The sequence below is a fragment of the Ornithorhynchus anatinus genome, chromosome X5, assembly GCF_004115215.2.
Source record: "Ornithorhynchus anatinus isolate Pmale09 chromosome X5, mOrnAna1.pri.v4, whole genome shotgun sequence".
Taxonomy (NCBI): domain Eukaryota; kingdom Metazoa; phylum Chordata; class Mammalia; order Monotremata; family Ornithorhynchidae; genus Ornithorhynchus; species Ornithorhynchus anatinus.
The window spans coordinates 7,259,209-7,273,675 of record NC_041753.1 but is presented as its reverse complement, the minus strand read 5'-3'; the positions used below and the strand labels follow the sequence as shown (position 1 = coordinate 7,273,675).

Below are 14,467 nucleotides of genomic sequence, written 5' to 3'. Positions count from 1 at the left end.
CCTTCCCGCCCCCTCCTTCCCCATCCCGACTTTATAAAGGAGCCGGGATCTCCAGCACGGACAGACTCCTCCCCCGCCCCCCCATGAGAGGAGAAGCCCAGGCCCCTGCTGGACAGGGGTGAGAGCTGGGGGCTTCACAGAGGAGGGCGGGGAGGGGGCTTCTGGGGCCGAGGGGGAGAAGGGCCCTGGGGAAGGGGGCAGCTCGGGCCTGACTTTCCACCCGCCCCCACCCCAGCCCTTCCCAGCCTCCCGGGTCTTCCCCGGGGTCCCCCCAGGGTGCGGGCATGGGGTCGGTGGAGGCCCTGGGGGGCAGCGGGGGTTCCGTCCGCGAGTTCACGCGCCACGCGGCCGACGTGCTGCTCAACCTGAACGAGCTGCGGCTGCGGGGGACGCTCACCGATGTCACCCTGCTGGTGGCTGGACGCCCGCTCCGCGCACACAAGGCCGTGCTCACTGCCTGCAGGTGCGGGGTCCCCGAGGGCTGGGCAGGAGAGAGGTGGGTGGGCGGGAGGCCTGGGTGGCTTGGAGCAGAGGGGCAGAATTGTGTAGGAGACAGTACAGAGAAGCTTGGACCTAGAGAGCCAGGGATCCAGGGAGGCCAAGATCAAGGTGGCAGGGAGCCAGGGAGGCCCGCGACCATGTTGGCAGGGAGCCAGGGAAGCCCAGGACCAGGGTGGCAGGGAACCAGGGAAGCCCAGGACCGGGGTGGCAGGAAGACATGGAAGCTCAAGACCAGAGGGGCAGGAAGGCCCAGGACTGGTTATCAGAAGGTAGTACGGCATGGAGGGCAAGAAGGAATAGAAGCCTGCCATCAGGGCAGTTTGGAAGCACAGTGTCTGGGGAGACAGAATGGCAGAGAAGCTTGGGACCAGGGCGGCTGGGATGGCGGAGTACCAGGGTGGCAGGGAGGCCCGGGACTGGGTGGGTGAGAGGGCATAGATTGGCCTAGGACCAGGAAGGCAGAGAAGAATGGAAGCCACCTGGGGGGGAGGGTGGTTGGGGGGGGGGGGAGAGAGAGAAACAGAGAGGCCCTGCCGAGGCAGAGGCAAGGGGGATAGGGTGCATTGGGAATTAGGGGCCTGGGGAGAAGCGTGGGGGCTACAGGAAACTGAGTTAGTGGGCAGAGCTAACGGGAAGGGAGAGCTGGTGGCCACCTAGCCCGCGCTTCCCAGGCAAACACTGTCCGGAGCTGGGCAGGATGAGTGGGCAGGGCTCAGCTGGCACCAATGGGAGGAGTTTCGGGGTGGGGAGGAGGGTGTCAAGGGATCGACCCCCTCCTATCTCCTTTCTCCTGGCGGGGCGGGGGACAGAGGATCGACGCCTTCCTTTCTGCTTTCTCTCCGCGGGCGGCAGCGGCTTCTTCTACTCGATTTTCCGGGAGCGGCGGGGCATCGTTGGCGGGGTTGGCGGGGTGGACGTGCTGTCCCTGCCGGGCGGGGCGGAGGCAGGTGGGTTCGCCCCGCTGTTGGACTTCATGTACACGTCGCGCCTCCGGCTCTCCCTGGCCACCGCCCCGGCCGTGCTGGCCGCCGCCACTTACCTGCAGATGGACCACGTGGTCCAGGCCTGTCATCGCTTCCTCCAGGCCAGGTGAGCCAGGGAGACTGGAGGGGGGCAGGGGCTGGGGGTCCCCCCAACCTGAGAATAATTAATAATAATAATAATAATAGTGGTATTTGTTAAGTGCTTACGCTGTGCCAGGCACTGTACTAAAGCGCTGGGGTGGGTACAAGCAAATTGGATGGAACATAATCCCTGTCCCACTTGGGGCTCATGGTCTCAATCCCTATTTTACAGATGAGAGAACTGAGGCCCAGAGAAATGAAGTGACTCGCCAAGGTCACACAGCAGACAAGTGGTAGAGCCATGATTAGAACCCATGACCTTCTGAATCCCAGGCCCTGGGCTCTGTACATTATACCGTGCTGTATATAACTGTGTATATATCTGGAATTTATTTATTTATTTCTATTAATGTCTGTCTCCCCCTCTAGACTGTGAGCTCGCTGTGGGAAGGAATGTGCCTGTTTGTTTTTATATTGTATTGTCCTAAGCGTTTAGTACAGTAAGCGCTCAATAAGTACAATTGAAAGAGGGAGGTAGACGACGAGGAAGACAGCACCCTGGGAAGCAGCGAGGCTTAGTGCAGTGAACCCGGGGCCTGAGAGTCAGAAGGTCATGGGTTCTAATCCCAGCTCTGTCACTTGTCTGCTGTGAACCGTTGGGTGAATCACTTCACTTCTCTGGGCCTCAATTCCCTCATCTGTCCCTCATGGGAGCCCCGGTGGGACAGGGACTGTGTCTAACCCAATTTACCTTGTATTATCCGATTTACCCAGCACTTAGAACAGTGCTTGACATACGATAAGCACTTAACCAGTACCATTATTATTATTATTATTGTTATTGTCATCCTCTCTCTCTCCCCCTCCCTCTCATTCTCTCTGTTTCTCTTTACTCTGGCTCAGCTATGAGCCAGGGACCGTCTCCTTGAGACCCCCCGGGGCCGAGCCCCCTGCCCGTCCACCCCCCGGCAGCCCCCGCTGCTCCGAGGGGCACCCGGACCCCCCGACGGAGTCCCGCAGCTGTGGCCGCGCCCCACCCGATCCCCCCAGCCCCGACCCCAAGGCCTGCAACTGGAAGAAGTACAAGTTCATCGTGCTCAACTCTCGGGCCTCCCAGGGCCGGAACCGCCTGGGGGAAGATGGGGCGGCCGCAGAGCAGAGACCCCCGGTCCAGCCCCCCAGCGGGGACGAGGCCTCGGGGAGCAGCGGGGAGGAGGGGCCCGGAGCTGGCCCCAGCCCCCAGCAAAGGTAGGAGGGCAGGGCTAGGTAGGAGGGCAGGGTTGGTGCAACTCCGTACCCATTCATTCATTCACTCAGTCATATTTATTGAGTACTCACTGTGTGCAGAACATTGACCTAAGCACTTTAGAGGGTCCACGAGAACAATAAATAAACACATTCCCTGTCCACAACAAACTAATAGTCTAGTCAGGCATTAACATAAATAGATAAATAAATGACAAATATGGACATAAGTGCTATGGGGCTGGGATGGGGAATAATAAAGGGAGCAAATCAGGGCAATGCAGAGGGAGAGTGAGAAGATCAAAGGAGGGCTTAGTCAGGGAAGGCTTCTTGGAGGAGATGGACCACTTAAGCACTTAATAAATAGCACAATTATCAGGACAGCTAAAGCCAAGGAGGGAGATGCGGCCTGAAAAGCGGTGCTTGGGGCGAGGCCTGGGAGGGGGTGGGCGAGCCTAACCGACCACAAAAGGGCTGTGGCCTAGAAACAGCGTGGCAGGAGATTTATGGCTTTAAGGGGAGGGGGCTCACTTCGGGGGAGAAGGGGAGGCAAAAGCATTATACAGGCCTTAGGTCTGATGTGGGATGGAGGGGGTGGGGCTTACGTCATGGGGACAGGGCTAACGGATTTGGCCTTTACTCTGCCCGGGGAGGGCAGCGGATGGGCTCTTCAATTTAGGGAGTCCCGCCTCAATCAATCACTCAGTGGTATTTATTGAGCACTTATTACGTGCAGAGCACTGTACTAAGCGCTTGAGAGAATCCAAGATAACTGGACTAGCAGACGTAACAAGCCTCCCCCCCTCGCTTCTCTGCAGGCTGTCCCCGGCCCCCCACCTGCTGCTAGGACACCCAGGAAATGGGGCACCCGGATCCCCCCGCCCACAGTCAGGTGAGCCGCACCTCCATTACCAAGCGCTTAGTACAGTGCTCTGCCTGAGTTATTGGCAGGAGTTGCCTAGGGAGGCACCCATTCTGAGCAAGCAGGCAGGCGGGAGGGTCCCCGGATCCCCTCACCCGAGGGGTGACAACAGGGGAGATGTGTAGTCAGTCATCAATCATCTTTATTGAGCGCTTACTGTGTGTGAAGCACTGGACTAAGTGCTTGGGAGAGGACAGTATAACAGACACTTTCCCTGCCCACAGGGGGCTTACATTCTAGAGGGGGAGATAGACATTAATAAAAATAAATAAACGACAAATGTGCTGTGGGTCAGGGAGGGGGGATGAGTAAAGAAGCAAGTCAGGAAGTCACAGAAGGAAGTGGGAGAAGAGGAAAGGAGGGCTTAATCAGGGAAGGCGTCTTGGGGGAGATGGGCCTTCAAGAAAGCTTTGAAGCAGGGAGAGTCATTGTCTGTCGGATATGAGGAGGAAAGAAGGGAGGTGGCAAGTGTTTTGATAAGGTGCGAAGGAATATGTTCTGCGCAGGAACGGGAGAGAAAAGAGAAAAAGGGTGGGAGGCCGGGAGGAAACCCTTGCCCTCTGTCCCTGCCCTTGCCTTGGTCACCGGTTTCAGTTCTTTAGCAGGGGGTGGGTGGAGCAAGAAGCCCTGGGCCTTAGTTGGTGGTTGGGGGAGATTGGTCCCTCTGGGGTTGGTGTTCTAGAGGAACCCCTAACCTCCGTCCCCCAATTCTGGCCTCCCCAACCCTGACGATGATCTACAGGAGAAGCAGCATGGTGTAGTGGCAAGAGCACGGGCCTGGGAGTCAGAAGGTCATGGGTTTTAATCCCAACTCTGCCACTGGACAAGTCACTTTACTTCTCTGTACCTCAGTTACCTTATTTGTAAAATGGGGATAGAGATTGTGAACACCATGTGGGACAGGGACTCTGTCCAACCTGATTTGCTTATATCTACCCCAGCGCTTAGTACAGTGCCTGGCACATAGTAAGCGTTTAACAAATGCCATCATTATTATTACAGGGAGTGGCCTCTTCAGCTGCCACGACTGTGAGCTGCCCTGCCCGGAGGAGGGTGGGGCGGGGGGTGTGGGACCCCCGGCCTCGGCGGAGGACAAGCCCTACAAGTGCCAGCTGTGCCGCTCCGCTTTCCGCTATAAGGGCAACCTGGCCAGCCACCGGGCGGTGCACACAGGTACGGGCCAAATGGGTTGGGGTGTGCTACCGGGGACTCTGGCACCCAGGAAGGGGCATTTTTCGGGTTGGTCCTCGTCACTCCATGCCCCCCCCAGCCCCTGCTGTGTGTCCCCCTTTCTCTCTCTCAGGAGAGAAGCCCTACCACTGCTCCATCTGCGGGGCACAGTTTAACCGCCCGGCCAACCTCAAAACGCACAGCCGCATCCACTCCGGGGAGAAACCCTACAAGTGCGACACCTGTGGCTCCCGCTTTGTGCAGGTATAGCTCCGCCAGCCGGGGGGGTGGGCGAGGGGCATGTAGGGGGAGTGCGGGGCAGGGAGGATGAGGGGGTCGGGGCTGGGGGGAGGAGGAAGAAGAGGGGGCAGGTGGAGGCGGGGCCTGGCCCTGAGGGGAGGAAGAAGAGTGAAGGGGCGGGGGCTGGCATCAGGGAGAGGAGGAGGGGGCATGAGGCCTAGTGAGAGGAGGAGGAGGGGGCATGAAGCCCGGTGTGAGGAGGAGGAGGGGGCATGAGGACTGGCACGAGGAGGAGGACGAGGTGGGGGCACGAGGCCTGGCACGAGGAGGAGGGGGCACGACACCTGGCGCGAGGAGGAGGAGGAAGAGGAGGGGCACGAAGCCTGGCTCGAGGAGGAGGAGGGGAGGTAGCCTGGCGCTGGGGGAGGAGGAAGAGGAGAAGGGGACGGGGCTCGGGGTGGTGGTGGGAGGAAGAAGAGGGGCCTGGTGCCATTGGGAGGAGGAGAGGAGGGCCTCCTGGGGCTGATGGAGCAGGGAGGCAGGACGTCTCTTCTGCCGCTGTTCCTCTATAAATATGATTTATTGGTATGGGCGGGTGGGGCGCTTCTGAGAAGGAATGGCGGCGTTAGACGATGCCGGGGAGGCGATTCCGGTGGCTCCTTCGAAGGAAAGTCCCCCGGGTGAGGCTGTGAGGGCGGGGCAGGAATCCCCGCCCCCCCCGGATGACGTCATCCAGCTGGGAGGGGGCGGGGCCGTCTCAGCCCCCGGCCGCCGCCGTCCTGCAGGTGGCGCACCTGCGGGCTCACGTGCTCATCCACACCGGGGAGAAGCCCTACCCCTGCCCCACCTGCGGCACGCGCTTCCGACACCTGCAGACCCTCAAGAGCCACGTGCGGATCCACACCGGCGAGAAGCCCTACCACGTGGGTACCGGCGGGGCGGGCCCCAAGCTTCCCCCTTAATAATAATGTTGGTATTTGCCGAGCACTGTTCTAAGCGCTGGGGTAGACAGAGGGGAATCAGGTTGTCCCACGCGGGGCTCACAGTACTAATCCCCATTTTACAGATGAGGTAACTGAGGCACCGAGAAGTTAAGTGACTTGCCCAAAGTCACACAGCTGACAAGTGGCCGAGACGGGATTCGAACCCATGACCTCTGACTCCAAAGCCCGGGCTCTTTCCATTGAGCCACCAGAGTGTGGGAGAATTAGAGAAGCAGCATGGTACAGTGGAAAGAGCCCAGGCTTGGGAGTCAGAGTTCATGGGTTCGAATCCCGGCTCCGCCGCTTGCCAGCTGTGTGACTTTGGGCAAGTCACTTAACTTCTCTGTGCCTCAGTTACCTCATCTGTAAAATGGGGATTAAAACTGTGAGCCCCACGTGGGACAACCTGATCACCTTGTATCCCCCAGCGCTTAGAACAGTGCTTTGCACATAGTAAGCACTTAACAAATGCAAGACAAGTCTGTTCATGTGTATATATATATATGGATTTTTTTAATGGTATTCGTTAGGCACTGTACTAAGCACTAGGTGAGATACAACATAATCAGGTTGGAACAACCTAATCAGGTTGAACACAGTCCAGGTCCCACATGGGGCTCATCCTTTCCATCCCCATTTTACAGGTGAGGTAGCGGAGGCAGAGAAGTAAAGCGACTTCCCCGAGGTCACACAGCAGACAGGTGGCCAAGTCCTGTCAATCGTATTTATGAAGGAAGGGTTTACTGTGTGCAGAACGCTTTTTTAAAATGGCATTTGTTAAGCACATACTATGTGCCAGGCACCGTACCAAGCACGGGGGTGGATCCAAGCTAAGCGGATTGGACACGGTCCCTGTCTCACATGGGGTTTGCAGTCTTAGTCCCCATTCTACGGATGAGGGAATTGAGTACCAGAGATGAGCCGCATGGTATAGGGGCTGGAGCACGGGCCTGGAAGTCAGAAGGTTATGGGTTCTAATTCCGCCACCGCCACTTGTCTGCTGGGTGATCTTGGGCAAGTCACTTCATTTCTCTGGGCCTCAGCGACCTTATCTGTAAAATGGGGATCGAGACTGGGAACCCCACGTGGGACAGGGACTGTGTCCAACCCGATTTGCTTGTCGTGCCCCCCCCCCAGCACTAAGTTCAGTGCCTGGCATATAGTAAGCACTTAACAAATACCACAGTTATTATTATCATTAAGTGAAGTGACTTGCTCAAGGTCACCCAGCAGACAGGTGGCAGAGCCCAATCAATTGCTATTTATTGAGGGCTCACCAACCAGTCAATTGTATTTATTGAGGGCTCACTCTGTGCAGAGCATGGTGCTAAGATCTTGGGAGAGTACAATATTGGGAGGCATTATCCCTGCCCAACGCCAGATCATTTCTTCCTCCCGCTTCTCCTGTCCAGTGCGAGCCATGTGACCTGCACTTCCGCCACAAGAGCCAACTGCGCCTCCACCTGCGACAGAAGCACGGGGCCGCCACCAACACCAAGATCCGCTACCACGTCCCGGGGGCCCCCTGCTGAGACCCGGGCCCCTCTGTCCCCATCCACCCCAACCGCCCCCCAACCCTCGCCTTGCCACTGGGGGCTGGATAGGCAGGACCTCTGGGTTCCTGGTGGGGGCTGGGGAGCAGGACCCCGGGGGCCCTGAAGGGAGAGCAGGGGTAACAGACCCAGGCCGGGGGGTCTGCAGCCATTTCGCTGGTCGAAATCTCTCTCTTTCCCTGCACCACTCCTGTTTGAGTGTGCGTTTGTTGGGGGAGGAGGACCCCTGGGTCCCCCAGGAGCTGATGGAGCAGGGAGGAGGCAGGACATCCCTTCTACCACTGCTCCTCTGTAAATATAATTTATTGGGGCCCAGGGCTAGGGAGGACCCTTCCCCATTAGGTTCTTTCCCAACCCCACCCCGGGAGAAGGAGATGGGACATGATGGATGCAGGGATGTGGGGAGACTGCCCGATTTCCCTTCAGCATTCCCTCTCCTCCCTCACCTCCTGCATCCCGCTGGGAAGGGGGTGTGTGGCAGGAAGTGACTTTGCTTTCCATAGGAAATGAGGTCACTGCTCCGCAGGCGGAGCCTACCATCAGCCCATACTACCACCCGGCTTGGAAGAGAAGTCTCTTTCGAAGTCAGTTTCTTCTTTTAATGTCTTGACCCCTGCTGCCTGGCAGGCTCTAGCAGCTACTTTAGAAGAGGTCTGGAACCTCTTGTGTTCTAGAGTCGGGTGGGGCCAGATCTGGAAAACCGCTCCTAAGGAGGGTCTAGAACTGGATCTGTGATCTATCCTGTTTTAAAAGGCTAGGTGCTCTTGAGAAGAGAAGAATGCTTCCAAACAGGTCTGAGACTCTGAAAGTGACTTAGGTCCCTTCATAGAAGGACTGTACAGGTTCTAGGACTCCATGGCCTGTAGGAGTTGGTTGTGGAAGACTTACGGGGGACCCCTGAGCCCCTCACTTCTTATAGTACTGGCCTGGCCTTGGATGGGAGAACCTAGCTTCTCCCAGATTCTTCCTTAATTGGGGAACCAGGTCTGGTAACCTTTGGGGTTTTAGCACTAAGTCAGTCTCCTCTCTGGTATTTTAGAATGTTGCGAGTCCCAGAATACTTAAAAATCGGATCAAGGCTCCCCTCTAAAGGAGGGTCTAAATCAACACCCCCCCCACCCCCCCGGGCATTTTAGAGCAAGCCCTCTGGGATTCTGGAACTCTGACTCTTGCTTTTTTATTTTATTTTATTTTAATTTTTTTCTCTTAAAAATATCCTTCCAGAAAGACTTGACCTCTCATGTGGGCTAGCCCCAAGTTTGGAGTCTGTCTTGCTGTAGAATCGGGTCTGAGACCCTCTCTTTCGTTCTAGAAGTCTTTGGCACTTGGATACGGTTTTTTGTTCTAGAGAGGGTTCTAGAACAAGTCGTTGATGCCACTCCCTGGTTTTCTGAGAGCTGCTTCCAGTTAGGTGTCTCTGACCCCCCACCGGAGTTCTAGAGATGGGTCTGAGACCCTCTGCAGAGCCCTCATCCCCCCGTTAATGGTTCCAGAGTTAGATCTGGACCTTAAAAATGTTCTGAAAGGGTTATGGATAATCCAAAGGAAAGCCGAAGGACTAGGGAGGAAGGCTCCCTTTCTCATGATTCCAGCCGCCTTTTGGAGGTCCTCGAGGGGAGAGAAATAACCCAGACACCTGACTGGCTGGTGAGAGAATGGACGAGATGAAAGGAAAGGAGTGATTGATTAGTGTTTGTGGATCGGTCAGTTTGAGGATGGCTACGGGACTGAAAGTGATCGAATGCCTGTGACGGGTTTTGCGGAGTGGAGGCCTTATGGTGACTGGTCCATTACAGGAGCAATTGCCGAGGGAGGGTGGCTTATGGCTCATGGACCGGATGGCCGTTCCTGATGGGGATCAGATGGTTGGGAGGGTGGAGTCTAGTTGGACCAGGGGATAATGGGAATTGGTCCATCAGGGTGAGGTTTAGGCTTAGGAGTACTGGGGATGGGAGGAGGGCGCCACAGAATGGACTGTGGGTCTGCTTGCCTGGTGGAAATCCTAGGTTGGGTTGAATGGGTTGAGAAGAGGCCTCTTTTCTGATAGGCAAAGGAGGCAGAGGACTAGGGTGGGTGTCACTGTTGCTGCTCCCAAAAGGTGGAGGACCAGATTTGGGGTTCATTCGCAATGGGTGGGGGGTGGGGGGGTGGATCAATCGCCAGGCTGGGACCTCTGCGCCCCCCCACCCCAACCCCTGGGATTACAAGTTCCCAGTTTGAGATCCTGGTTCCAGGAGAGAGACATTCTACCTGCCCTGTTTTCTTCTTCCCACCCCCACCCCACCCTAGGAAATTTGAGTAAGCAGGATTTCCCCTCCTATGCTGTTCCTTCCCAACCCTGGGGTGATGAGGCTCACTAAGCATCACCCCGAAAGAGAGAAGACCACGTGATGCGGGGAAGACCTAGGAAAATGGTATAGGAGAAGTGTTCACTCTGGGGTGTCAGAGGAAGGTGGATGGGGTAAGAGCTAAAACTGATTGGAGATGAAAGTGGAGTGTATGCAAGAATATGAGGGGTGTGTGCCTGTGTGTGTCTGTGTATCTAGAGGGGAGAGCAATCAGCCTGCTCAGCTGTAACCACACTCTGCCCAGCTGTAATAAAGAAGCTCAATGGTCATTGGTGTCCGCTCATGTGTTAGAGACCTGGGATCTGGGAAAGTGGACACCTGAGTTTTCTTCTGGTTCCAAGACCTTCCTGCCGACCCCCCACCTTCCCCGGTCATGCTCCAACTCCTCCACTTCTCTTCCCCCTTCCCCCCACGTCTGATTCCAGGCAGTGACTGCCCCTCCAGAGCCCTAGATCATGCTCTGCTCTCCCAGCCCCCCACCCCTCCCTCGCCTTCCGGCTCATTGTCCCGGGAACCAAAGAACCTGTGATGTCACAAGGCTCTCCCGGAGCCACCTGCATCCGGTCCTCATGAAGTCATTTCCTGTCCAGGGAGGAGACCAAGCAGTGCTGGTTTGACCTGGTGGTGCGAGGGAGGGAGAGGCTACATCTTTTTACCAGCTGGGGTGGGCACGATGCTGGGGACAGGGCCAGCAGAGTGGCGGGGAACCAGAATCAATCGATCAATGCTATTTATTGAGTGCCGTCTGGGTGGGGAGCACTGGACTAAGCCCTTGGGAGAGTCATCATAATTGTGGTATTTGTTAAGTGCTAATTGCCAGGTGCTGTTCTAAGCACCGGGGTAGATATGAGCAAATCAGGTTGGACCCAGTGTATGTCCCACATGGGGCTCACAGTCTTCATCCCTATATTACAGATGAAAGTAGGCTACACAGAATAGGTAGACATGTTCCCTGCCCACAAGGAGCTTACAGTCTAGAGGGGGAAATGGACATTAATATGGTGTGTTTTTTATGGTATTTGTTAAGCACTTACTATGTGCCAGGGTTTGTACGAAGCGCTAGGTTAGATATATGCTGATCAGGTTGGACTCAGTCCCTGTCGCACATGGGGCTCACAGGCTTCAACTCCATTTTACAGATGAGGGAACTGAGGCACTGAGAAGTGACTCACCCAAGATCACCCAGCAGACAAGTGGTGCAGATGGGCTCAGAACCCAGGCCCTTCTGCCCCCCAGGCCTGGGCTCTTTCCACTAGTCCACGCTGCTTTTCAAAAACCCAGAAACCCTCAGAGGGGCTCTCCCAGGTGCAAGCTTGGATAAATGCGTTTGCCACTCTTTCCGTCCACTCTGCCTTTCCTCCCTACTAGGCTGGAGGAGAAAACTCGAGAGTGCAGATTCTGAAGTGTGGAATGGGGGGAGGCTGGGAGAGAATGGAATGGCCCCCCACCCCACCAGGAAGGGAGCAGAGCTGGGAGAGAACGCTACAGGCTGGTGAACGGGACTCTGGGCTTTGACTACACCTCTGATGTCCGCTTCCACGTGCTTCGTCCAGTGCTCTGCACATAGGAAGTGCTCAATAAATAGGATTGACTGTCTGTGGCCCCGAGGACTGGCTCCCTCAGGCTCCTAGGCTCTGCAAAGAAGAAGGCTCTCTCCCACCCAAATGGAAGGGTGCAGGGTGGAGGATGTTGTAATCAGCCCAGCTCTGCCCTTCCTCTCCCCGGTTATTTTTAAACCCAGTGACTTGTTCATTGGCTTCCTGTTGCTGGGAACGGAAGAGGCGGAGGTGGAGCTGGGCACATAGGGTTTGGGGCAGCTGGTCACCAGATTGGACCACTGACTCCCCCAGCCCCACTGGATTCCTCCTGGAACCCCCCAACCCCTACACATTCCATTTTGGGGACCCTAAGCATCTGATCTCACCTGCCTAGACTGTAAGCTCATCGTGGGCAGCTAGTCAATTGTATTTATTGAATGCTTTCTGTATGCAGGGCACTTGAGCCCTGAGAGGACAAGAGAACAATATAACAGCTTTCCTGTGTAATGAGCTTACAGTCTAGAGGGGGAGAGAGTCATCGCCCCCTTCAAAGTCTTATTGAAGGCCCATCTCCTCCAAGAGGCCTTCCCAGACTAAACCCCCCTTTCCTCTTCTCCCACTCCCTTCTCCATCGTCCTGACTTGCTCCTTTCCTCTTTCCCTGCTCCCAGCCCCACAGCACTTATGTCCATATCTGTCATTTTAGTTATTTGTATTGATGTCTGTCTCTCCCCCACACCCCCAGGACTGTAAACTTGTTGTGGGCAGGGAATGTGACTATTGTTGTAGTGTAGTCTCCCAAGCGCACAGTAAGCGCTCGATAAATACGATTGAATGAATGAATAATATAAATAAAATTACAGCTATGGACATAAGTGCTGTGGAGCTGGGAGCAGCTGAACGAATGAAAGGGAGCAAGTCAAAGTGCCGTAGAAGGGAGCGGGAGAGGAGCAGGAAACATAATATAATGATATTTGTTGAGCACTTACTAGGTGTCAAGCACTGTTCTAAGCACTGGGGTAGATAAAGGCTAATCGAGTTAGACACAGTTCTTGTCCCACATGGGACTCACAGTCTTAGCCCCCATTTTACGGATGAGGGAACTAAGGCCCAGTGAAGTGACTTGCCCAAGGTCACACAGCAGACAAGTAGTGGGGCCGGGATTAGAACCTAGGTCCTTCTGACTCCCAGGCCCGGGCCCTATCCACTAGACCACGCTGCTTTTCTCCCAAGCCCTTAGTCCAGTGCTCTGCGCACAGTAAGCGCTCAGTAAATACGACTAACTGATTGCCACCTTCCAGGACCCAGGAGATCTGCTCCCCAGCTCCCTTCGGGAACCCGGGCGTCCTGGCCTCGATTTCCTTTCTCCGGGAGCCCCTGCTTTGTTCCCTCCTCCGTCGCGGTCCAAAGAGGGCAGGAAACAGGTGTGTAGAGGCCTCTCCCGCCTTCCCGCCGGCTCGTCCCCAGGGGCCGATTCAGCGACGGCCCTGCGGGACCCTCCCGGCCCCTCCCGGCCCCTCCCAGCCCCTGCCGCCCACGTGTGGGGCAGGCCTGACCCCTTGTGGATGCGTCCCTCACTGCAACAAGCTACCTCCCGGCCCCTCCGCTTCCCGCCCACCTGCGGCGCAGGGCTGACCCCTTGTGGACGCAGGAGGCATTGCGACAATCCACCTCCAGGTCACTCATTCATTTATTCATTCATTCAATTGTATTTATAGAGCGTTTACTGCGAGCAAGACACTGTACCAAGCGCTTGGAAGAGTACAATATAACAAGAAAGACACATTCTGCCCACAACGAGCTCACAGTCTCCGCCTCCCTCCCACCTGGCCCACGTCCTACCTCTGTCCTGGAACGCCCTCCCTCCTCAAATCTGCCAAACTAGCACATTTCCCCCCTTCAATGCCTTACTGAAAGCCCACCTCCTCCAAGAGGCTTTCCCAGACTGAGCCCCCCTTTTCCTCTGCTCCTCCCCTCCCCATCGCCCCGACTCCTTCCCTCTGTTCTGCCCCTCTCTCCGCTCCACAGCACTTGTGTATATATGTACATATTTATTATTATATTCATTTTCTTAATGATGTGTGTATATCTATATATAATTCTATTTATTTATATTGATGGTATTGATGCCTGTCTACATGTTTTATTTTGTTGTCTGTCTCCCCCCTTCTAGACTGTGAGCCATTGTTGGATAGGGTGTGGCTCAGTGGAAAGAGCCCGGGCTTGGGGATAGGTCATAGGTTCGAATCCCGGCTCTGCCACTTGTCAGCTGTGTGACTGTGGGTAAGTCACTTCACTTATCCGAGCCTCAGTTCCCTCATCTGTAAAATGGGGATGAAGACTGTGAGCCTCACGTGGGACAACCTGATGACCCTGTATTTACCCCAGCGCTTAGAACAGTGCTCTGCACATAGTAATAAGCGCTTAACAAATACCAACATTATTATTATTGTCTCTGTTGCCGAATTGTACTCTCCAAGGGCTTAGTATAGTGCTCTGCACATAGTAAGCAGCATGGCTCAGTGGAAAGAGCGTGGGCTTTGGAGTCAGGGCTCATGAGTTCGAATCCCAGCTCTAACACTTGGCAGCTGTGTGACTGTGGGCAAGTCACTTCACTTCTCTGTGCCTCAGTTCCCTCATCTGTAAAATGGGAATTAAGACTGTGAGCCCCACGTGGGACAACCTGATTCTCCTATGTCTACCCCAGCGCTTAGAACAGTGCTCGGCACATAGTAAGCGCTTAACAAATACCAACATTATTAACAAATACCAACATTATTAAGCGCTCAATAAATACTATTGAATGAATGAATGAAACTGCGGCGCAGGGCTGACCCCTTGTGGACATAGTCGGCACTGTAATAATCCCCTTCCAGGCCTCTCCCTTCCTCTCACCTGTGGCGC

At 55.5% G+C, this 14,467-nt stretch overlaps 1 protein-coding gene across 1 annotated transcript; it reads left to right on the top strand.

The window, feature by feature from the left end:
- The first annotated feature begins 201 nt into the window (after nt 1–201).
- BCL6B (BCL6B transcription repressor) lies at nt 202–10,295 on the top strand. The gene is made up of 8 exons (XM_029055349.2): nt 202–463; nt 1,354–1,590; nt 2,469–2,813; nt 3,629–3,702; nt 4,735–4,905; nt 5,036–5,166; nt 5,928–6,065; nt 7,538–10,295. The coding sequence occupies exons 1-8, from the start codon at nt 285–287 to the stop codon at nt 7,655–7,657; spliced, it is 1,395 nt and encodes a 464-aa protein (XP_028911182.2). The 5' UTR covers nt 202–284; the 3' UTR covers nt 7,658–10,295.
- The last annotated feature ends 4,172 nt before the right edge of the window (nt 10,296–14,467 follow it).

Excerpts from the sequence above, each read along its gene's own strand:
- BCL6B (XM_029055349.2), top strand. The coding sequence starts at position 285 with ATGGGGTCGGTGGAGGCCCTGGGGGGCAGCGGGGGTTCCGTCCGCGAG. Across the intron at positions 464-1,353 it reads GCCGTGCTCACTGCCTGCAG|CGGCTTCTTCTACTCGATTT; the intron begins GTGCGGGGTCCC and ends CGCGGGCGGCAG. Across the intron at positions 2,814-3,628 it reads GGCCCCAGCCCCCAGCAAAG|GCTGTCCCCGGCCCCCCACC; the intron begins GTAGGAGGGCAG and ends GCTTCTCTGCAG.